The sequence below is a fragment of the Corvus hawaiiensis genome, chromosome 8, assembly GCF_020740725.1.
Source record: "Corvus hawaiiensis isolate bCorHaw1 chromosome 8, bCorHaw1.pri.cur, whole genome shotgun sequence".
Lineage (NCBI taxonomy): Eukaryota > Metazoa > Chordata > Aves > Passeriformes > Corvidae > Corvus > Corvus hawaiiensis.
This window is the reverse complement of record NC_063220.1, coordinates 19,085,376-19,108,454: the sequence shown is the minus strand read 5'-3', so window position 1 is coordinate 19,108,454 and position 23,079 is coordinate 19,085,376. Positions and strand designations below refer to the sequence as shown.

The following is a 23,079-nucleotide window of genomic DNA, read 5'->3' as shown; positions in this document are numbered from 1 at the left end:
ATGCATTTACTGAACTGCCTTTATACTGTATCAGCTGAAGGGGAGAAAGGTTAATACATGCCCATTTGTTGGGCATCCATCTTGCCTTTGCCAGCAAAACTGTAAGACTTCAGGCAGTTTATTTAAAGCACACAGTGTTGGTCACACTATACCTAATGAAGCTGGTGGGAATTCTTCCCATCAGCTTCAGTATGAACAGATATGAGCCAGTGCTTGTGGAAAGAAAAAAAAAAATATATATACCCTCCCAACAGAGCCCAACTTTTAATTTAGGAACACACTGTAAGAGGGAAGTTATTTTGTGCATTTATGACAGCATAAACAAGAATAAAATTTAATATTTATTAGAATTTCTTCCAATAACAGCATTCAACATCTTAACAAAGCAAGTTGTGAAGTCTTAAAAAAATCTAGGATTACAAAAAAAGTTAAAATAAGTTGTTTCTCATATTTAATGGCAACAAACAGGGAACCTTCTATTTAAAAACAAACTTGTCATATAAACAGCATTATTTTAAGAAAATGTGATTAAGATGATATGTAATTTTCAGAATGGACACACAATGTATGAATATCAATCAGAATGAAACAGAGGGGTGGAACACACTATCCCCTTAAAATCTCAAAACAGGCTGTTTGAAGAAAGGGGAGGGAGGAGGATCCTTCTAGTGAAATAACTTAGAAGATACCACGCAATGGACAAAAAACAAGAGTACAGAAGACATTACATGACACCCTCATTACAACACCCCCTCAACTCTGGTTATACAGTAAAGTTAGTAAAGTGCATCTTTAAAGACTTGTCTAGTGAAATAGCTTTCCCAAATATAAAACACAACACGTGCAGTAACAGTTAAATCATAGTGTAAGTTTTTAGAAACTAATTTTTAACCTTTCATTCACTCAAGAAGAAAAGTTTTAACAGCAGTAGTGTTCACATTATTCTTCGATGCATCCTCATGTGCTTTTTTGTTACTTGGCAAATCTTTAAATATGGAGCATGGCAAAATTATGCAGTTTAAGCAAGTGCTTCTCTCAATTCAATACAATTCTTCAATGGCAGAGTGGCCACATGCAGCACAACCATGTCAGATTTTGGGAAGCTTTGGTGCACTAACGATGGGATTGGTCTCCTGCAAATACCTCCGCCCCGCGCTCTTGTAGTCGTAGGTGCAGGTGTGAGTCTCTGCGTAGCGGTGCGTTGCACAGAAGTTGTTTCCACATCTGAAGAAACAAGAATATTACATGTTACAAGCTTTTAGAAGCTTTTAATGCTCTGACATGCTGGGAACCATTTTGCTTAACCATGTCTTAAATGACAGAGCTGTTTGAATTGTCATCATCCTTGACTGGTGACATTAACTGGTAGGGTACACAAAATGACATTTTTCACACTGAATGTTTCAGTTTTGACCCAACAGTCTCTTCAGCTGGGAAGCTAAGCAAGAGCAGTACTCCAGGAACCAACCAGCAAAGATCAAACACACTTATATTAGAGGTGTCTCATGCATTATAAAATTAAGAATGATGAGCTTTGTTTTACTTTCTTTTTTAAGGACCTCACACAATATTAGTTGGTAGAATTCAGAGGACAAAACCATGGACAGTAATTCCATCAGGTGAAATCCATGCAATGCATTTCAATTCAAAACCACGACATCACTCAGACAATCAAAACAGTTGTTTTCAGCACAACTTCTGTCTGGCATAAATGCACATTAGCCATTTAAGATTAATAAATACAGATTTAGTCAGCTGTAAGACATCAGAAAAACTACAGGGAACATAACTTCCTGTAGGACTGGAAAAGGGTTCATCTACCTAGTATCAGTTGCAATTTTGATGAGTTAAGATCAGAATTTTTGCTTCAAACTTGACAGTTCTGCAGCTAAGACTCTTACCAGGAGAAAAGCATACTTTGGATGTTGGATACAATCTGGACAAGTGCTTTACCTGGAGACACATATTGGGGTCCTGTTGCCTGATTATTGATAGAGATGCTTCTTGACAGTAAAACACTGATACCATTCAAAATCAGAATTCTCTTGAAATGGATTAAGTGTTACCCATTGAACTCACACTATAATCTCCTATTTACTTATCTGTCTATCTGGGCTCATAATAAACTCTGCAGCTGTTCCTGAGGCTTTGTGTGCCTGGAAATAAATTTGTTTTTCTTTGGTTCTTGGTCCCATAATCACAACTTTTCTCATAGGATTATATACATATCTAGTAAAAGGTCCTATGGCTGCTCCTTTTGAAACCAAAACAAATGCTATTCTTGGAGATGAGCCATTTCCCCCTTCATTTTTAACCTTAAGCAAGCTGCTTAGTTACTTTTAGAAGAGCTTGCAGCTATGTGCTCATCAGGAAAGTGAGCAGTGTCCAAAACTGTTTCAATATCAGAGACTGAAGAGTCAGTAAGGAGACAATTCTTCACCCTGAAATTCTCCTATACAATTGCCCAGTGGCAGAAGTTCTTGTTCATTTTGCTGTTGGTTGGCATGAACCAAGATCAGCTCCAAATGCAGCCCTCACAGCACAGCAGCTCCCAACCTTGACTAGCTCTTAGGAAACAATACTAAGAAAAAATATCTCGTACTTGAAAACTAACAGAGAGAGTGGGGTTTTTTTCTGTGTTCTTTTGTTGTTGTTCTTGTTGGGAGGTTTTTGTTTGTTTGGAGGTTTTTTTGTTTGGTTGGGTTTTTTTGTTGTTTTTTTTACAGTTTCCCAAGATCACCACCAAGCACCAGGTCTCACTGTGTTGTCTACAAGCAATGATTTGGGGGACCAGCACTTGGGTGGTTCTGTGTTTGAGATGCTCTAGATGCTCAAAGGTGACTGAAGTCTTGCAAAAAACCAGAACACACATATCAAAGATTTGTTGAATACAAATTTGTATAAATTCACAAACTGTGAAGATGTGTTGCAATTGGGCCAAATCTGAGGGAGATTTGTGAGAAACTATCAAACCCAGTTTTTCGTCAAGTTGTTAATGATACCATTATTGATGAGAAACTTTGCAGAACATGTATCTGTAGCAGGTTCTTCTCCCACAAGTATAAAATGTCATTGCTCTTTTTTTGTTATCTTGTTCTTTATTTCCTGGTATCTTCCATTCTGTTACCTTCCATTTCTTGGTCTTCCTGGAAAAACATACACCTCAAGAGCACAACAGGGGCAACATTCCTGAGTTTTAATTCCTGCAGTTTTGCGGAACTGAGAACTGCAACTTTCTTGAAGGGTGCCTTTTGATTTGCTATGCTTAAGGAATACTATGCAGCAAAGAAAACTTTTTGGTTAACTCAGCTATCAATTTTAAGTAACAGCTGGTTATATACTCCACCTACCTGCACTCATAGCTGGTTGCCAATCCAGTTTTCTTGCCACAAAGAAAGCAGTGCTTTGACATTTTCTTTTTTGCTTGAATTAAGCCATTCACAGGTGGAAGATGGGTTGCTTCACCTGCTTTCAGAAGTAGAAAGACAGTAAAGACATTATAACTTATTCACAAACAAGTTAAATGTGATCTTTTGAAACGCAGATTCATTTTGCATTTCTTAGGATACTTCAGGTGGGAACCCCAAAGCCTAAAAAGAAGGGGGAAAAATAAACCCTGAAAGCCAAAACAGGAAACACACCTCAAGCCCATGAACACCTTTGGAAGAGGCATCACAATGTGGGCCTTAAAACTGTTATTTTGAACACCCGTTAAAAGTTCACGTAAGCAAGAAGTTACAGAACGAATCAATAAACACATCTCTTAATGGTCTTCCCAGACCCAAAATGAACGCACACAGAGCGTCATTGGGAAAGCGCTGTGCACAACGGCTTTACAAAGAATCACCTGGGCATTCCGCTGCCTAGCATCCAATATACTCACTATACTAATTTGCCAAATAAGTACTGCAACATTTAAAAATTTTGCTGGTACTCCGTAATTGCAAGAATAGTACCGTATTAGACTACAGGCCTCTACCTAGTTATATGGTTACATTAGGCACTTTGCAGATGTTTGTAAAATTTCTATACTTAAAAAAACTTACTTTATTTTTACTTTTTGCCTTATAATTCTTGGTTGTTGCTTTATTAACCGGAGATCACGTAAAGAAAAGGCATCTCCCTTCCTTCTGCAGAAGTAAGTTCTTTGTCCACAACTTGCTCAAGCGTATTTCCCACGTGCTGGGTCAGTAAAGTGAGCAATGCATCCTCTCAAACATTCTTTCAGTGTTTCTATAGCTATATTGTCAGGATGTTCCCAAAAAGTTCTCTCATGAGTTCACAAGTATTTTTCGTCCAGCACACTTTTAATCCCAACAGTCATTTCTTAGTTGAGATGCAGCAGACTACACTCAATAGCAGCACCAGGCAGTCACTACACATCACAGTCATCACTACCCACCACTCCCACCCCATTCCTATCCAGCACTGAAACTTCCAGGCAACATTTGTCCACACTAACAATTTCATCATCTAAAAGCACACAATTTCAGAAGCATCAGTTAGCCCAGTTTGTGAGAGAGACAGAGCTCGAAGACAGCTGGCCCTGAGGACCTACTTAAACAGAAAAAACAATACACCTGTCCTCACATTTACGGTCCCTACAGCAACTACAGTGAAAAGTGATCTGTCCTTTGGCCAGTTATACAACAGATCATTACCAGCCACATCTCTCTCAAGAGCCTGCATGATATGACCACACCAACTCATGTCTGGTATCTTTTGGAAAATACAATTTTTTCTGATGTAAGATACACCAGAGGAGTGTCTTCTTCATGGTCCTATCCAAAATGACTCAGGTGCTAGTAGGCTTCCCCATCATGCAGACAGGGCCCTTAGGGTATCACCTCTGGAGCAGCAGAGGACAGGACAGACCTGTTTCCTAACTGACTGCCAAGTCCAAGCTGCCTCTACAGTTGTGAAACAAAGGCACAACCCACTCTTTTAGCAGCTTTTGCTCCAACATTACAATTACATAATTTTTTTCTGTTGCATCTGCTATTTGAACATCTATTTTCTAGTTTATTTTATATGCCAGATCTGGAATACATACCCACCTAAGGTAATACAGAAAGAAGAAAACTTGCTAACTGTAAGTCAAAGATACATAGAAGAAAAATTAAATGGGCTGAAAATCCTTAGCTCACTCTTAAGAGTTTTGAAAGCATTAATTTAGACAATTCCTTTCCTCCCAATAGAATTAATCACATAAACAATTAATATCTATGCATAACACATCGATTTTCAATAGATGTCAAGCATTGAGCACTCCACAGTTACCATGACTAGGGTGGAAAGAATGATGAACAGCAAAAAAATAGTGAAAAATCTGCACTGTATCAGAGTTCTGCAGCATCCATGTCCTTATTGCTTCCTCCCCACTTTTTTTTTTTGTGATAAAGACAATGCTACCAATAAACTTGGCTCTGATTTTAGTAGACTCAGAAGTATTCACAGAACTGATAATTTGGCAACTTCAGCACAGAAAGTCACATTTAGATCTACAGATGACATGCAGGCTTCACTAAGTATTAAAAAAACTAAAAAAGAGTTGCAGTTATGGTCCACCTAAGATCTGGATGCCATCTGCACGTTAAAGAATTGCTTAAAATATTAAAAGATTAACCATGCTATAGAAGTGGAATACAGCAAGGACTCTAGAAGTCAAATGCCTTACAAAGATAGATTATTTTTGTCCTCTCTATGTGTGATATATCAGGAAAGATTAGAGTCATCTTTAATTATTATGTAAGTTACTTACCTACTCTTTTCCCTACAGCTGCCATACTTCCATTCATTCCAAGCCCATGCGCAGACTAAAAAAAAAAAAAAAAATTCCACAACGAAATTACTAGCAGATGGAAATTAAATGAAAATGTAGGTAGTCTGGTATCAGCTTATTTGATACCAATGTTTTATCAATCTACCCAAGAGGAGTCCAAGACAACGGCACACAAAGTTAAAATTCTGCAATATAAAGCCCTAACCTTAATGACTATTTAATAAATCTCCCCACACTTCAAAGTACACCAAAACAACAAAGTACATTAGAGAGCAGAAGCTTGGCACATATGGTGCCAGTCACTGGGCACACTTTGGAATAAATGACAATTAGTGAGCAGCAGAAGCCAGATGACACTTCTAACATACACACTCATAATTCTATCACTACAATAACTCATAATTTCAGTTGTGAACTGAACAGCCACTTTAAATCTTAATGAAAAAATTCTTCTAGGACCTGTTTAGATAAACAGGCAGTTTAGAAACCATCAGCCATTCAGAAAACAGTTTAAGACAACCAGGGATTTAAATACACCTCCCGCACCCCATCTGCCTCTCCTGACAAGACACACACACACACACAGAGTAGTTTTGTAACATCAGTATCACAAAAACAGGAAAACTTGATTTCTTTGGATGCATTCATACTCACTAGAATATATTCAGCAGCTTCATTTGGAGGAGCAGTTTTCCTAAAGCTTTCTTCCTGAAAATGCTGCAGGTTTGTAGGCAGTGCAATACCAGAAGTCCGAAACCTGTCAGTCCCACAGGAACTCTGTAAACTTTCCCTGTTTGTGCTTCGGGCCAGCGAAGCCAGAAATCCTAAGTTAGTTACAGAACTTGCAGGTTCTTTGGATGCCTTGCTAGCCACATCTGTGATGTCCCTAGCCTCTACTTTAGAAATTACATCAGGTCTTTTGCCAAGTGACTCTACTTTCACACTACAAAATCTAGTGGTCCTAGAAAAAGAGGAGTCCGCTATACTACGTACTTCCAATGATTGAAGCACATTAGGGGAGGCTGTAGATCTCAAGTTACCAGCCTCAAAGCATCTGGGCTGTGCTTGTGGTTTCAGAGAACTGTGATGTGCCACTTGTGGTGAATACCGAAGGGGAGACAAAAGCAGATTTTTCTGAGGACTTAATTCACGAGTACTGAGAAGACCAGTCTCCATTGCTGCAGTGCTCAGCACTTTGCCAATAGGTTTTCTATGCTGCTCTACAACCTTAGAATCTTTGTCTCCATCAGGCAGTTCAAGTTCTGGGTTCACCTTTCCTATGTCATAGATCTCACTACACTGTTCAGCAGGGCTTGCTTCTGTTAAAAAAGCAAAAGCATCTGGTTCAGGTAGATGTTCTTCTTCCGTTCCATACAGTTCCACGTTTGTTAGACTTGGAAACAAAACAGCATCCTCCTCACTTGCTGAGGTCACATTTTCAGATGCTTTTTCTGAATTTGCAGGCAGGGATGAAACAGGAGTCAGAATACTATTTGTAGGTAGTTTTGCATTTTCTAGTTCAACGCGAGATATTTTCGGTGGTAACCTGATGCTATTGACTGGCTGAGACCAAGAGTTGCTCTGCCAAGTGTCATCTTCCTTAAGGAAGTGATTAGGTGTGGATGGCATCGTTCTACCAGCAGTGGCCAAAGTAGCCAGTGCTGAAAGTGCATTTTGGGGAGATTCCGACTGATGCAAATTCCCAGGAGGAGGTAGGCACGACTGTCCGATATGGGGGAGCACTCTTAAAAAGCGGTGACGGGCAGCAGCCACCGAGCCACTAGGTGGTCGAGGAGTCATTGGAGGGCGAGGCTTCACCTTGACAGTTTTCTTAGGCTATTAAAAAAAAAACCAAAGCTCAACCAAAATCACAAAACATGGATACAAAAGCAATTAGTATTTGAATTCCAGTTGTGCTCAGAAGACCTGACTGAAAATACATTCTGAGGAATTCAGACAGTGTAAGACCAGAAAAGAGCGTATCATTCTTTCTACTGCCTTACATATTACTAGCCATCAAGATTTCACCCCAACAGCTGAATAATAAAATCAAAGATTATAATCAGGAAATGTTTTCAATAAATAGGTGACATGTCAGAGAAATAGAAAAGGAAGCCAGAATGTCATCAAAGTTATCCAGAGGAGCTTCAGATCTCAAACACAACAAAAAATGAAAGAAAGTATAATCTCTTCATTTTACATCTAGGCAACCTAGTCGCACATGAACACCAGTGTAATGTTTTATCTTCACGATAGTATCATTCCCATATTTCACTTTACAGGCTTTTCAGTAACAGTGTATCTAATGAAATTCCATTTTAAGAGAAACACTGACTTTTTACCAGAGCAGTACTGCAAAACAATGCTACTTAAAGTATTGGAAGAAAAAAACCCCAAACAAACAAAACCACAAAACCCACCCACCCCAAAAAACCTACCCTTGCAAATAAATCCAGGACCAGTAATGAATTCTTTGAATGAGGGCAGGTAGGTCCAAGGAAAGCCAATGCCCCTCAGCAGAACATTTATACAACAGTATTTACATAAACAATAGTTGAGAAATCATCTACCTGTGATAACTTTACTTCTCAAAATGGCAGAATCTGATCTGCTTTTTAGAAAAGTCAGCACAAGGAAAGCCCAAGCCATTTTATGACAAAAAAACTGAAATCACAATTTCACCTTTTTACTCAGATTCATGTTCTCCATCTTTGCCTTGAGCAGTTTCATTTTATTCATAGTAATTGAATTCTCAATAATCTGTTGGCCAGAAGGTGATGCCTCTGTCTCATCTTCATCATATAAATTATAAACTGAACCACCGCTGAAAATAAAAGAAAGTTTGTATTCATCCTCTAATCAAGTAATTGAATTATGTCTTCAATGTAGAGTATTCTCACAACTAGGAACTCATATCCGTAGTTGATCTGTTGACAAAACATTATGTAAAAACTGTATGCAAAGACATTTCAAATCCATTTATCCACATAAGCATCCCTTATAAGGGCAAAGTGATGTAGCTGAAATCTGAACATAGCCACGCTTCTGGGAAGTTGTTATATCATATACAGTTGGTTCACACTCACTATATATTTCCCCCACAGAGGGGATATCCAGTTCCACAAATGTCTCCTGAAGATATGGCCAAAGCTGTTAAGTGTGTGACTCAGACAACAAGCTGATCAGTTTTCCAATTAACCAGACACTGGCATGGAAGGAAAAGTCCAAATTTCTATCCATCCTGAGGGGTGTTCTCACCATAAATGGAAATGGAGGGGTCACCCATGTGGATGTGATATTCTATTTCTCCTTTTCAAAATAAAAAAAAAAAAAAAAGAAAAAAAAGAAAAAAAAAAGATCAGTTTAGGTTTCCAAAGATGCCAAAGAGTCTCACATTTGGAAAAAAAAAAAATAGATTAGAATTGCTAGTCCCAAGACAAAATATTTTAAGTCAGTAGTCACTGGAAGTTTATAGCATGACATTTCCTTCTTCCATTCTGCATTTTAACAGAATGCAAAACCTCACCTCAAGGTTTTAAAAATCAGCATCTAATTTGTTTTTCCTATGAAGCATCAATCAGTAACACATTCAGCATTTGACACTGAAATGAAAGAACCATTAGGAGTGTCCAATTCATTACAAATTGATGCATTTTCAACACTGTAGGTAGTATATTTTGAAGAGTGTTTTAGTTCTTCCATTAGGTTGTCAGCATCTAGAAATCGTGACAATCAGGCAACTCCCCGAATTCCCCTGTGTTCATAAAAATGTTTTAGTAGATTTAGCTCAAGTTTCTACTCTCCAAAAGAGATCAAGGAAGAACTAAAAGCGTCATGTGGAAGTCAGTACCAAAAAAAACCCACAACCCACTAATTAGAGCTGGCATCTTACCTGATTCTTGGAAATATTCTGCTGCCCTTAGAGCCAGCATTTTTTGCACTGACTCTCCAAATCCATTTCCTAAAATGTAGCAAAATTCCAAAGGCAGCACAGCTGGGAGACAGCGTGAAGAGCAAGACAGCAGCAAATTCAAAGCAAGAGTCAACAAAATAGACCAGTCATTTCTTACCAAAACCTGAATAGGTCCACATGGGGACAGTCAGCATGCCTATTATGTATACATACTTCTCCTGGTAAAAACCCAACACTAAAAAAAATTATTTCAAAATTTTAACTTTATAAAGGTTTACATCACCCAAGTCAAAAGAATTTGTTGAACTTCCTTTCCTGCAAGGTAATGATAGAAAGCAAAGTGGTATGTTTCATGTTTGGTTGGTTTTTTGGTGTGGTTGGTTTTTGATTTTTCTTTTAATGAAAAAATAATTGTTATCTTTTTGTTCAATTTTCTGACAAACAGGGGCCAAAAACACACACCAAAAAAAAAAAAAAAGGACTGACAAAAGGATTGTTTGCTTTGATGTGATTGTAAGATTATAAAAGTTGGACAGGGAGTTTTGATATTAATGATATTTTCAGCCCATTTTACAATGACTAAATTTTAAATTGACTTTGTCCATAGGTGTCAACATTCCTGAGCTCCTGCTTGTAAAATGCATGTCTCAAAAATTATTAGCTTGCTGAAACCCTTTCAGCACTAGTGTCTGCCAGTCCTCCACCACAACTTCAACACTCTTCTTCTAATCCAGAGACAATGACCACTGTATGCATTTATACTCTTGTCAAGTTTTAACCAGTAACTCAATCGCAGATGAAATAAAATTATCTGGAGAACTATAAAACAAAACCAAAACCAATGTCTCATTTCTAAATTTCAGTCAATGAATTCTGCTCCACATATCAGCAGTGTGAGAGAGGCTGATAAACAAGTGCTTCGAAATGCTTAGTCACCAATATACCCACATATATGAACACAACTGTCAGTATGCAAAATAGTAGTACTCAGAGTGACCCACAGCTTTCCTCTACAAAGATCAAACAAAAAGGTCTGATTTGTTTCCATTCTCTCCTCCCTTTGCTACTTTTCCCACTTCCCACAGTTTCACCCAAACATGATAACAAATTAAAAAATTTGGATTTCCTTCCCCTCCAAATTACTATCTGCCTTAGTAGAAAAGCTAATAAATGAACTCCCATAGAAAGCACAGAAAAATAGAAACAACTCAAGCTGAATGTTTTCAACTCAGGTGGCTTCCAACCCAACTGGTTCACTTGACCAGTGACAGCATATTTCTTAAACCCAATGTATTTGACTTTTCTACATACTGCTGTGCTTTGAAAGGCTTACCCAGGTAATTGCAAGAGCCAAAAGAGTGTTTCACTCCTCCCATTTGCAATGTTTAGCCAATCTCAATTAAATTACTATTATACCTATACACTTGGATTACCCAATGGAAAAGTACAAAGACTTTCAGACTATTGTCCACACTAGTTTTAAATGGGGAAAAAAAAATCCACACACACACACAGATTTGAACATGAAGGGAGATACCAGGGAGCCCACTCTATCCATTCAATTTCAAGCTCCTTATGACAACTCCTTGCACAAGCTCACAGTATAGCAACCCCAGTCCCAGCTTTTTGAATGGGTTTGGATGTTCACTAGAGTCAGAAGGTTAAATAGGAACAAAGTGGTAACAGGCAGGTTAGCAGCAAGAACAAGAATTACACCAGTCTACTCATCTTTCCAGAAGTGCATCTAGCCCAGTGCAGCAGCAAGGTTCTCAGTTCTTACCAGTTATGCTTGTTTTAACCTATTTCAAACAGTACCATATGTGGCTATTTACTGAAAGAGTAGAGGGGCTGAAAGATAAAATCACAGATCTAAAATATTTGCGTCTTTTCTCTTCCTTGTATATCAAACAAGTCTTTCTACTCTGTATAACAATGTGGGAATTCAACTTTGATATTTCTTTCAGTCTGTAGGTCTTAAGTATGGATGTCTTATATTTTAAGAGTAGTATCATTCTGAATACGAACTGAATACAAACCCAGTACAAAGCTCTTGCTTTCCCTCTGCAAACAGAAACAAGAATAGTTACTTAAAACAGCTTGAGCCTTAGCCTTGGAGAAAACACAGCTAGTGCCCAGAAAGGGAACTCCTTTCCTCACAGCTGTACAAATATTAAGTTCTTGAGGGGATAAAAGACCCTACCCAAAAGCTGCAGTATAAAAACAGAATTCAATCGTTTTTAATAGATATCAATTTTGATAGTTTTAGGAAAAAGATTACCAAACAGTTTACTACAATGTAGTAGGTAAAGTGACACACCTGTCCTCCTGATGGTAACAGCACTGGATTCTGACAGCAAATAACACAAGCTTGGTACTTCAAGTAGCTAACCCGAGGCCTAATAGCATCCAAAGGCTGGCTATATTGGTAATTACTTCAGTAGATTAAAAAAAAAAAGACAAAAAACAACATACAAAAAAAACCCAAACCAAAATCCATACAAAACCAAAAAAATCCCCACCCCACATAAAGCACAACAAAACCACCCTTCCCTTCAAACCAACCACCCTCCTAAACAACAAACCAAAAAAAGCCCACAGGATTTTGCACTGCCAATCTACTATCTTCCTGACTAAACATTTAGTCAAGTCATATCCACAGAAAAAAAAATTTCTGTGAACAGAGAAATATTTACAAAACTAAACAAATGCCTTAAGATGTTAGAGAAAGTGCTTAACAGAAGTTTCTAATATCTAATAAAATACTGATTTGACTCTACTGCAACATGCTCCTTCTCAGAACAGGCTGGAATGTTGAGAATTGCCTGAAGTATGAAGTCAGTTTTAACTCATTATATTAACACACACAGTGATAAGAGAACCATCAGCAAAACCACTGACCACAAAGCACTACTGTGCTGTTAGACAGTTACAAGAATTAAATAGCCCCTAGGCAATAATTCTTGCAATATGCCAGGTATTCTTTTGATAAAGTCAACAAATACAGCTGAAAATTACACAGCAACCCACTTTTGAAGAATAATATAAAGATTAAAACCAACTTTACCTCAAAGACTCAGACAATGGCGTTAAAGTGCCATCACCCCGGTCAACCACACGGAAGAAATTCAACCGATCTCCTTCTCGATACACCAGGAAGGTAACTTGTTTGTTGGATGGCCCTTTCTCCCAGATCTTGTCTCTAGCAGGATCCATGTATTCAGCCATTTCCCTGATAGGATCTTTCACAGGAACTATAAAGACAAAAAACCAAAATAAAACCAAAATATTATTATTGTTGTTTTGATCACCTCTGAGAGCTCAGCTCGGTTTGTAACAGGAATTCCCAGCCTAGAAGATATGCTGAGTTTTTTCCCAAGTGAAAATTATCATTGGAATGTCTTCATTTTCACTCCTATACAGACGATCCACATAACCAAGTTTATTGTGTGACTGTAGCAATGCCTGACTCTCATCGACCATATTTTAAAAACTATTTGTATAATGACATTCCAGAATAATTTTTTCTTCAAGCGAAGAGTTGCTGATTTTATGACTTGATGATTCTATACATATAAATATACTTAATCTAAGAGTAAACAAAGTGCACTTGATATGTTAAGTAAGAGAAGATGGGGAAAAATATCCCCCCATTTTTGTTAAGTATTTTTCCAATTAATTTGGAACTGAAGTCTGATTGTCTAAAATGCTTATCTAAGAGAAGCTCTTCACAGTTTTAAGATGTTGCATGAAAACCACCATCTTTAATTTACTTAACACCTACCTCGTCTGGTGTTAACAGGTCCACCTCGCATAGCCAGAACCAACTTCAGAGTGCAGCCTTCTGAAATGCTGTAAATAACAATAAATAAATTTTTATAGCATTTTCTGTTGCTTATGCTAACAATTATTTAGAAACATTAATTAGAAACATAATTTTATTCTATACTTACTTATAATCATTCAAACAATAGTCATCCTTCAGTTCCATATTATTCCAAATTAAGTGCTGCTGAGAGACAGGAATACCTACACAAAAGAAACAAACAAATGACTTAAAATTGAAGCTTGGCAAGAGGAGTTAGCCTCTGGGGAGTTTTGCTTTTTGAAGAGTATGCAGCTGATGGATTGAAACTGGATCACAGGAGAAAGAAGGGAGGAAGCAGGACAAGGACAGGCACTTGAGCAGTCTTCAGCTGTGACATCCAACCTCCAAACAGTTATTAAAAACAAAGACTTTCAGAAGGCTTTAGCTCACACACAAAGTTCAATCTTTTGGCTCAGCAGAGGGTGTGTAGAAGTGTTCAACTGCTTCAGGCTTATTAATACTTGCTCTTTTTCTATTCATCAGATAAGGGAGGTTTTTTCCTGTTATCTGAACTTCAGAACTTTATGTCTACTGACAGGAAACACAGGATAAAACTTCTACCTACAAAACTGCTGAATAATTTAAGCACAGACTGGCATTTTGTATTATTCACAGTACAGACATAGTCACATTAAGGTGACTGGTGGCAGCTCTCTAACCATGGTGAGAACTGCAGTTGTGTTTTTGTCCGTGCTTGGTTTGGGACCTCAAAGTTGGCATGTACAGTTCAGTAACACAGCAGTTAATTAAACTTCATCCTACACACACTTTTGTTTTGTTCTGGGTGCTTTTTATGCCATTGGAATGTTATTTTTAATATCCAGTAATACTCATTTTCAACTCAAATTCTGGGATGATTTGGCTATTTTTTGTTAAGAGAAAGTAAGCATACTGAATATTTGTTCCTTATTAAAAATTCATATTCTACACAAACAGAATCCAAATTCTACACAACTTCTGCCTGCATAGTCACCTCAGATACAGATGCAATATACATTAGAGATAATAAGCAAACGCTGGTACAATCTGAGGTCTTCACACATTTTTATTGGAATGCTACCATGGTCCAAATTTTGGATAGAATAAAAATGAAGACAGTTATGAAAGGATGAGACATCTCAGACCACCAAAAAAAACCCCTTCCCTCCAGCATCAAAAAGAAGTTGCTCGTCTAGTGAAACCCAGGTAATTAAGATCTTACTGTGCATTCATGACAAATGTTAATTAAAATGTACATCTATAGAGACCAAGAATTACTTTTTCAAAAAGTTCTAAACACTACTTCTCATACTAAGAGACAAAACCTATAAATGTATTTTCCTAAAGGTTACATTAAAATAATCTTATCCTATATTTTTATTCATTGCATGTTCAGATACTTAAAAGGAAATGCAATCGGCAATGCTACACAGTAAGACTTCCCTAAATACATCTGGCAGGAGGGGAACACAAAGATCAGTGTCTTTCAGATAGTTTCCAAAAACATGTAAGCTTTTGAAGGCTTGTGAGAATGCTTAGCAAGCTGTGGCAGGAGATAGCTAAGTAGCCCCTTCCTAAGTAGAGGAAAGGCATAAAGCTACCAAAATCCATCACTGGCAAGGAAGAAAGGGGACAAGATCCTGTCTGGTCAAAGTCCAAGCACGTTAAACAGGCAAGTAGGAGACATCCCTGTGCAGAAGGGGGAATGCCCTTTGGAGGAACTGTCATTGTTTTTCTTTAGGCTTTACGGAAGATGACAATTTCCTCTTCTCAGCACAACTCATACCCAATCTTCCCTGTTCTGAATGACCAACACAACTTTACTCCATTTGACTGCATTTAACAGGAATCTTATATCCTCTGAAGTCCACAGGACATTTGTAAGAATAATATGTTCATACAGCAGACTAACATAACTGCCAGTACACTGCCAGCTATTTAATAGCTGGTTATTGGTTATGTTTCAAGTCAGCAGTATAAGCAAAAGAACAAGCTGGCAATAGCCACCAAGTCTACAATAAAGTTTTTTGTGTTGTTTTGCACTCTTCTGATTACAAACAATCTGATTACTGTCTGCATTTGTTATGGCTTCAGCAGCCTCCAAGCAGCAATTTCCAATTCCTTTGATAAACTGAGAGAGTATTTGTTAAAAAGGCTGGCTTGCAGCTGGCAGCACTGGAGTGAAACATGTTTTTACTCATTCAACAATGACAATGTATTTTTGATGAAATGAACAGATGAAAAGAGGATACTCTGCTGTAATTGGAAACAGACATGTCTTTATTACTTACTCCCTTTTATACTGCTTTCTTAGAATTCTGTATTTATACACTGAGGAAATAGTAAATGCTTTATAGCTTCAGAAGTAGCAAAATATTCATCAGCTGTCTTTTTCTGGATTATAGTAAGGATTTCTTGAGGAGACATTTACACATGAGATCAGCATGGACAACTGCCAACAATAATGAGAACTGTGACATACACATCCACTATACCCTCTCCCTGAGTAGTACATGACAGTATCACTGGCCTGCTCTAAATCAGGACTGAGAGGTAAGTAGGGCAATAAGCTACATCTCAATGCTCAAGTGGAAATGAGCTGGCCAGGTGATGCTACACGAGGAAAGAAGAGTCTGCAGACTACCTATTGAAATGGCTGCAGGTGCACTGACAATCTGACCTACTAAAAAGGGGGGAGGAGAGAAGCAGCTACCCTATCCTGTCTCTGAATCAGCATATCACATACAGCCTTAAGTTTCCCTCCCTTACTCTTCCCTTTTGTTCACCACAGAAACTGATTTGGTCAAGATTAACACAGGGAAAAAAAAAAATCCTTGTAAATTTCAGAAAAAAACCTTGATTTTAAGTTGCGGGCATAAAGTTCCTACCTTTAAGAATGCTACAGACATGTCACTGACAAAATCCAAACAGTGCACCTATCTTTCATTTAATGTTGAAATTGCTGGAGCCTCTGTTTACAGACAGGCTGGGCTGACACTATTATTTTCCCCCACAAACTGGCTACATTAGTAAGAGGTGCAGAAATCCACAACTTAAAGCAGCACAAGCTTAAAAAATGCTTCATGAACTTCTAGTCTCTATCAGCACAGTAAACAGGAAAATCATAAAGCAAATAGAAGATGCAGGAGAAAAGTTGTAAACAGAAAAAAGCAGGATTGGTTCTGTTAAAAATTTATGACACTTGTGCAAGCCACTTACTCCAATCCTGGCAGAAGCACAGCTATTTTCTCTAATGCAAATACTAATAAATATCATTATGACATACTCTGAATTCACAGAATACTGAAAGAAATTACAACATCCATATGAAGTCTGCTTGATGTTCGTCTAGTTCCTTTTATTTAAGGTGAAGCTGCTGTACACGGGCAGCAAAATAATGACAGCAAAAAGACCAAAGAAAAATAACAGCTCACACGATGAACTGAGTACACACACATATACAACAAAATTATTGCTGCATCTGTCATTTCCTACTGAACACAAGGGAACACCTATTGAACACTGAAATCAAGATGTACTTTGAAAGCTAGTTCTCTTTTCCCCCTTTACAATCATACAAGAAGAGAACATCTGAATTTTCTTTTAAAAAGGTCAATGTTTCCACGTACACAGATCATAAAATTCAGTGGCAAGTACTCACCGAACAAACCATAACCAAGTTGTTTTTTTATTTTAAAGCTAACTATGTAAATTAATGTCCTAACACTTCACACTGAAGAATTCCAATTAATTCCTGCAAGCTAATAACAGTAATACCACCACTACCACCACAAAATCCCAAAGCCCACCTCCTCCCTTGAGACTCAATCCTATCTTTCCCAACAAACATGCTTACAGGTATTATCTATGGTTCTTTAAGAGATTAATTAACCACTACTATGAATATGCTACCTGAATGCTCTGTCTTTAAAACAGTGTAATAACTGGTGTTTCTGAATGAATACTCAACTCTGCCCAGCCCAGCAGCTACAAGGACTTGTGCAATGGAGAAACCAAAGAGAGATCTCAGTTTAAAAAACCCTATTACTTCCTCTTTCAATGAAATCCTGTTTTTTTCAAGTTCTACTTGTGTTAAAAGCTCAGTCTTTCATGCCACCTTGAAATTCAGATACCATCCTATCTGTGTCCATCAACACTGATTAACAAGTAAAACCAATGGAATAGGTAGCACTGCTGGTAGTACTGTGTGTGTATTCCAGCTTTTATGACACCAGTAGAGACAAAGGGAACTATTTCTTCCCAGATGAACCATTTTAAAAGGCTCAGTCAGTGAATCTGAGACTAGGAGCAATTTAGCCCTGGGGCTCCAAAGTCAACGCTGTAACAAATCTCCTGCTTACTTCACAGAGAACATATTTGAGGACAAATGCCTGGATCTGATCCAAACACACATCAGATATGCTGTAACTTCAATTTATGAGTAGAAGACTTGCACTGAAATTTCAGATGCATTAGAACCTGTAAGTTTTTATGTGTATTCTATACTGACTAAAACCACTGAAAACATGGAGCTCTTTCTTAGTAAGGTACCAATGTCTAGTACAGCTGTCTAAACAAGCCTTTCCATATCAGATCACTAGTAGGCATCAAGAATGACAAACAGTATCTGAAGTAGACAAAATTCCTAACATGCCATCCATATTATGCTTTTTTATTATGGTGAAGACAGTCTACAACTATTGATTTTCCAGTTGTTGACAAGATCAATTTGTCTTGTTTTAGTTTTATTATTAGCCTTTTACAATTACAGGCATGGATAACATTTTAACAGTTTGTTAACTTCTGATACAATTCTAGATTTTTTTCTTGGAGCTTTCAGGTCTCGGCTCATTTTTCAAATTGTCTCCTTTGCTTACATACTATCATCCCCAACATCCAAATGAAGACAATACGCATACTAGGGACCTCATGTAGTCTTCCAGCATTGTAGGAGGCATTCTCCAACCAGAAGTGCAGCTTAACTAAGAGAGATTGACACCCCATGAAAGCTGACACGATACAAAATAAAAAGTGAAAACCAGCAGTAGAAACAGGAACAGATGAAAGCTTTCTCCTTCCCAAGCTAAATCACAACAAAATTACTTCTGAATTTTTGCTCCATCTGGGTGATTTATTGCTCAAACTTGTGCACTATAATAGGAACTCTGTCACTGAAAAATTGTTAATTATTTTTTAACATACAATAGCAACCCCAAGAGCAACATTAAATTAACTTGTCATTGTGTATCTGTTTCCTCCACACGTAACTGATCAATTTGTTTTCACTCTGCCTCCCACAAATCCTTAATCAGAACAGTACAAATATTTTAACTCTGTTATGGAGTATCAAAGTATTTCAACTGACTTCTTACAAATCAGTGATAAGCACCAGTGAACTCATCTTCCACGTTTAATGCAATTTACTTATTATTAATTCTATACAGCAGGCAGCCAAGCCATAATTACTTTACCATCCTATGAACTACAACATGCGAGCAAAATTCCAGATAAGCAATATTGTAACTTCATTACTGAGCTGTTCTTCTAATAAGAAATGAGGATTCTTTTGTAAGCTGTAGGCATAACTGAGTATGGCTATTCACAGTCTCACATTTGGGACTCCAAGGAATACAAATCTCTCTTCCTCACATCTCCCACTGATCTCTTCATGTATCCTTTAAAGCTCACTCCATCGTTTATACTACCCAGATAGCCTTCTGTTCTCTACTGCCTATGCTATCTTTTAATTCACTGTTAGCTAGCATTCTGTGCATCTCTCCTATACCTATATTCAGTTATAGGAGAAAAACCCCTTTCCTTTTCTTGCTTCACCTCTAGCCTCCAGGAGCATCTTGACACATTCTCTGACTCGCAATTAATTATGGCCCTGTCCCCAGGAAACAAAAGCCCATCCACACACAGCTGCACTAACATGCAATCCTACATGGATGTAAGCTCCAGTTATCTGCACGGTGGAGCTCCTACTGGGTGGATCTTACTAGTAAATAGTCCCCTCTGTTGTTGCAATGCTTCTGTGTTTTAAGTCTCGTGCCAGCTGTCTGGGCTTTTTTTCCATCCACTAGAGCAGATTTCCGTAAGAGGAGTAGAGTATCCTATCCAGCCTACAGAATCATGTTACATCTCCCAGAGGATGGGTCACAGAAGGAGAGAAGAGATGAAAGAGACAGAGGGATGAAAAACACGTACAGGTATACTAGGGAAGGAGAGGATCCCTTTTCTTAAAATCAGCAACTCTAATACTCACAAATTCTACAGCTATACAGTTCTTTAACCCTTCCAAAGTGAAAAAGAGGATAGAGGATGCAATGCTTCAAAGTAGTTAAACTATGTATATCTTAATATTTCAAATCACATTCTTTCATGCACGGTCATCCTCATTACAGAGGAAAGGAGGTAAGACAGGACTAACCTACACCTATTCTTCTTGCATAAGCATCAAGACTGGCCTCATAACTTAAAGATTTTTCACTTGGCAGAATGCATCAAGTTTATCATTTTAAGACAAAGCATTGCTCAGCCAGATGTCTACCAGCAAAAGATCACTCACCTAAACAAAATTCAAATCAGTAACTTAAAGCTGCCTTTGGGATTTGCCTGCACTGCAGTTGCTCTTGTGACTGCAGTATCATAAAAAAACCATAAACTGACTAACCTAATCAGCAACAAACATAGCAGCAAGTTTAAAGTATGCTCAGTTACTCAATATACACATATTGCATGGCTCTGGTTTATAATCTTGCTAGTTAACAAACAACTTGGGTCAGGGAATCCACAGACTTTTTAAGATTAACCTTAATAACTGTATTTAGAAAAAAAACCCCAACCAACACATCAGAAGAGCAAACATACCAACTCCAGTGAAGCCTAAGCCATGAACTTACAAAAAAAGGAAAGAACAAAAAAACAACTCAACTTCAATTAAACCTAAGCCATGAACTAAGCACCGAGTTTTTACACATATTGCTAAACATGACACTTAAGTTTTTTGGTTTGATTTTAGCAATCATGAGTTTTAAAACAGGACTTCTTCTAAAGTGATACAGTTTACACTGAAACAAGAGAGAATAGTACCTTCCAATCTTTGAATTTTAGCTTTCACAGAAATAACTGTTTCAAAGGGGGAAACTCGCAGTTCAAAGCAGGTTCCTGTAAGCGTTTCAATGAAGAGCTCCATAGTTTCATAGAAAGGAAGTTTGTAGTGAAATGGTCCCATATTATCTTTATTGAAAAAAGGAGGCTCTTTCTTGTCGGCCATTAGAAAGGATTTACAACTTCCTTGTAAGAAGATCTGTCAGGAAACTACATTCCACTTCTAGCCAAGGCAGCTTTGAAGATACGTGTAGCGCATTGCTGTTCATCTTTAGGATTTTTCACCTATAAAGCAAACAAATATAGTTCTGACAACATCTAAACGTAACTGTTAAAGAGAATTCAAATTTACTTTATGTAAAATGATTGTTAAGAAACATTGTGATTGCCTAGTAGGGCAAGGTAACCACAAATGATATTAGCAATGTTGTAGTTTTAGGGCTCTAGTGTCAGCACTCCAGACGCAACCTACTACCTTTGTTATTTTTGTTCCCACAAGCGACATGACAACCAGACGCCCAATGCCTCCTGACAAGAGCTAAGCCCTCCGCAGTCTCAGAGCCAGAGAAAAACTCCGGAAAAACGTAAGAACAGGGACTGGTCCGGGCTCAGGGAAGGCAGTTGGAGGCGGCAGCTCAGCCGTGCACCCGCCAGCGGGGCCCAGCGCCGCACCGGAGTGGGGGCCGGACCCCGGCAGCCGAGCGGAGCGCCCGCGAACAAAGGAGGGCGAGCAGCTGACCCGTCCCCGCCGCCACCGCGCCTCGGGGCGGCCTCGCACCCCGGGCTGGCCGCGGGCCCCGCCACCACTGCCCCCGGCCCCCGTTTCCTCCCGGGACACGCGCCGCGCCGGCGAGGCCAGGCCCGCGGCGGTTCGAGCACGGCCCCTCTGCCCCGCCGCGCTCGGCGCTGCCGCCGCAGGTCCCCGCAGGAGCGGCGCTCCCGACGGCCCGGAACCCGCCGAGCGAAGGCGGGTCTCACCTCACCTGCCGCCGCCGGGCCCGCTCGGGGGGAGACACAGTTGCTCTCCCCCCGCGCCGCCCCGCCCGCCGCAGCTGCCGGAGCCGGCCGGGCCCGGCGGGACGCACGGACCGGGAGCGCAGCCGGAGCCGCCCGGGGGGGCAGGACCAGGAGGCGCCGCCCGGCAGACCCCGCGCTGCCCCGCCCCTGTGACAGCTCCTCCCGCGGGCCAATGGGGCGCCCGCTCTCACGAACCTCGGCCAATCAGCGCCTCCAGCGGGCGGGGCTCGCGGTGCCTCAGGGGTGGGCACCCGCCGCGCCGCTTGTTGTGGTCGTTAGGACGCGGGGCGGCAACGCGTGCGCAGGGAAGGACCCGGATACACTTCCCCATCCCCTGGGAGTGTTGAAGGCCAGGCTGGGTGGGGATTCGGGCAGCCCAGGCCCGTGGAGATGTCCCTGCTCAGGGCCAGGGTGGATAACGGGATGGGCTTTCAGGTGCCTTCCGCCCCAAACCGCTCCGTGAGTCTGCAACGCCCCCAGCGCTACCGGTGGACACGTGACAGCGGCGGCGGCCGCGCTGCCTCCTGGGACACGGAGTGCGGGGAGGCGGCCAGGGCGGATTAAGGCTAAGGTGGCTCCGGCGGCTCGCCTCGGCCCTACCACCGCCGGCCTTTGCTCAGGGCCAGCCTGCAAAGTCAGCAGGGACACTTTGCGCTCAGCCCGCCAGGCTCCCAGGCACTGCCGGTGTGTCCGAGCGCAGCGCTGGGCCCGGGAGGCAGGGGCGGGCCGACTCCTAGCGCGTGCAGCCACCCCGCTGTTCCCAGCCAGGACAAGAACATTCCCGGCCCTGGCAGGGGCCAGGCACTGCTCTCGGGCACCCTTCACTGAAGGTCAGCGCTCGACTGTGCTCCCGTTTCAGCGTGAGGTGGCCAGCGCAGGCTCCAGAAGCAGCGGGTCCCTTGGATGATCACAGGCTAGAGAAAACAAGCTTATCCTATTAGCAGGTGCTAATTACATTAACCACTTTACTTTCCATTTAGGTTTTAAAATATGCAAGACCTACCTTGACTTGCTGTGAGGTTTCAGGCCCAGTTAAAACTGCGGCTTTTCAGAAGCATGTAGCAGGTATGGGAACCTGTCAGAGCTTCTGGATGCTGTAATATTGGGCCTTCAGCTCTGCCCTTCCCAGAAATACGCAGTCATGGTTTATCGAATTTCCAAAAAAAAACCCCAAAAAACCAACACAACCCAAAACCAAACTCTATAGCCAGAACTCAGTTTAAAAAGCCACCACTCAGACCAAGCCCTCCCAGAAGTGAAGTGCCTGGACCAGGCTCTGTCTGTTAAAACTGAGGAACGTGCATTTTGATATGTGGAGACACAGGGAAAGGCACAGAGACTCCCTATGGCAGTTTAGAAAGACCAGGTGGGAGGAAAGGTTCTGATCTACATGATAGTGCAAGTTTCTACGAA

General features: G+C 40.1%; 1 protein-coding gene across 3 annotated transcripts; it reads right to left on the bottom strand.

Moving 5' to 3' along the window:
• Window positions 1-328: 328 nt before the first annotated feature.
• ZFAND4 (zinc finger AN1-type containing 4) lies at window positions 329-21,747 on the bottom strand. Of its 3 annotated transcripts, none has more exons than XM_048311139.1 (10): window positions 21,628-21,747; window positions 20,632-20,934; window positions 13,646-13,721; window positions 13,477-13,544; window positions 12,760-12,946; window positions 8,465-8,606; window positions 6,437-7,618; window positions 5,762-5,816; window positions 3,351-3,468; window positions 329-1,224 (listed from the first exon to the last, which is right to left on the bottom strand). In XM_048311139.1, the coding sequence occupies exons 2-10, from the start codon at window positions 20,813-20,815 to the stop codon at window positions 1,089-1,091; spliced, it is 2,148 nt and encodes a 715-aa protein (XP_048167096.1). In that variant the 5' UTR covers window positions 20,816-20,934; window positions 21,628-21,747; the 3' UTR covers window positions 329-1,088. The 3 variants fall into 3 exon arrangements, with proteins under 3 accessions (XP_048167096.1, XP_048167095.1, XP_048167097.1); XM_048311138.1 differs by having other exon boundaries at window positions 21,633-21,747; XM_048311140.1 differs by having other exon boundaries at window positions 3,351-3,465; window positions 21,633-21,747.
• Window positions 21,748-23,079: the final 1,332 nt, after the last annotated feature.

Excerpts from the sequence above, each read along its gene's own strand:
- ZFAND4 (XM_048311139.1), bottom strand. The coding sequence starts at position 20,815 with ATGGCCGACAAGAAAGAGCCTCCTTTTTTCAATAAAGATAATATGGGA. Across the intron at positions 13,722-20,631 it reads TAAAATTCAAAGATTGGAAG|GTATTCCTGTCTCTCAGCAG; the intron begins GTACTATTCTCT and ends TCTTTTGTGTAG. Across the intron at positions 3,469-5,761 it reads AGCTGTAGGGAAAAGAGTAG|CAGGTGAAGCAACCCATCTT; the intron begins GTAAGTAACTTA and ends TACTTCTGAAAG.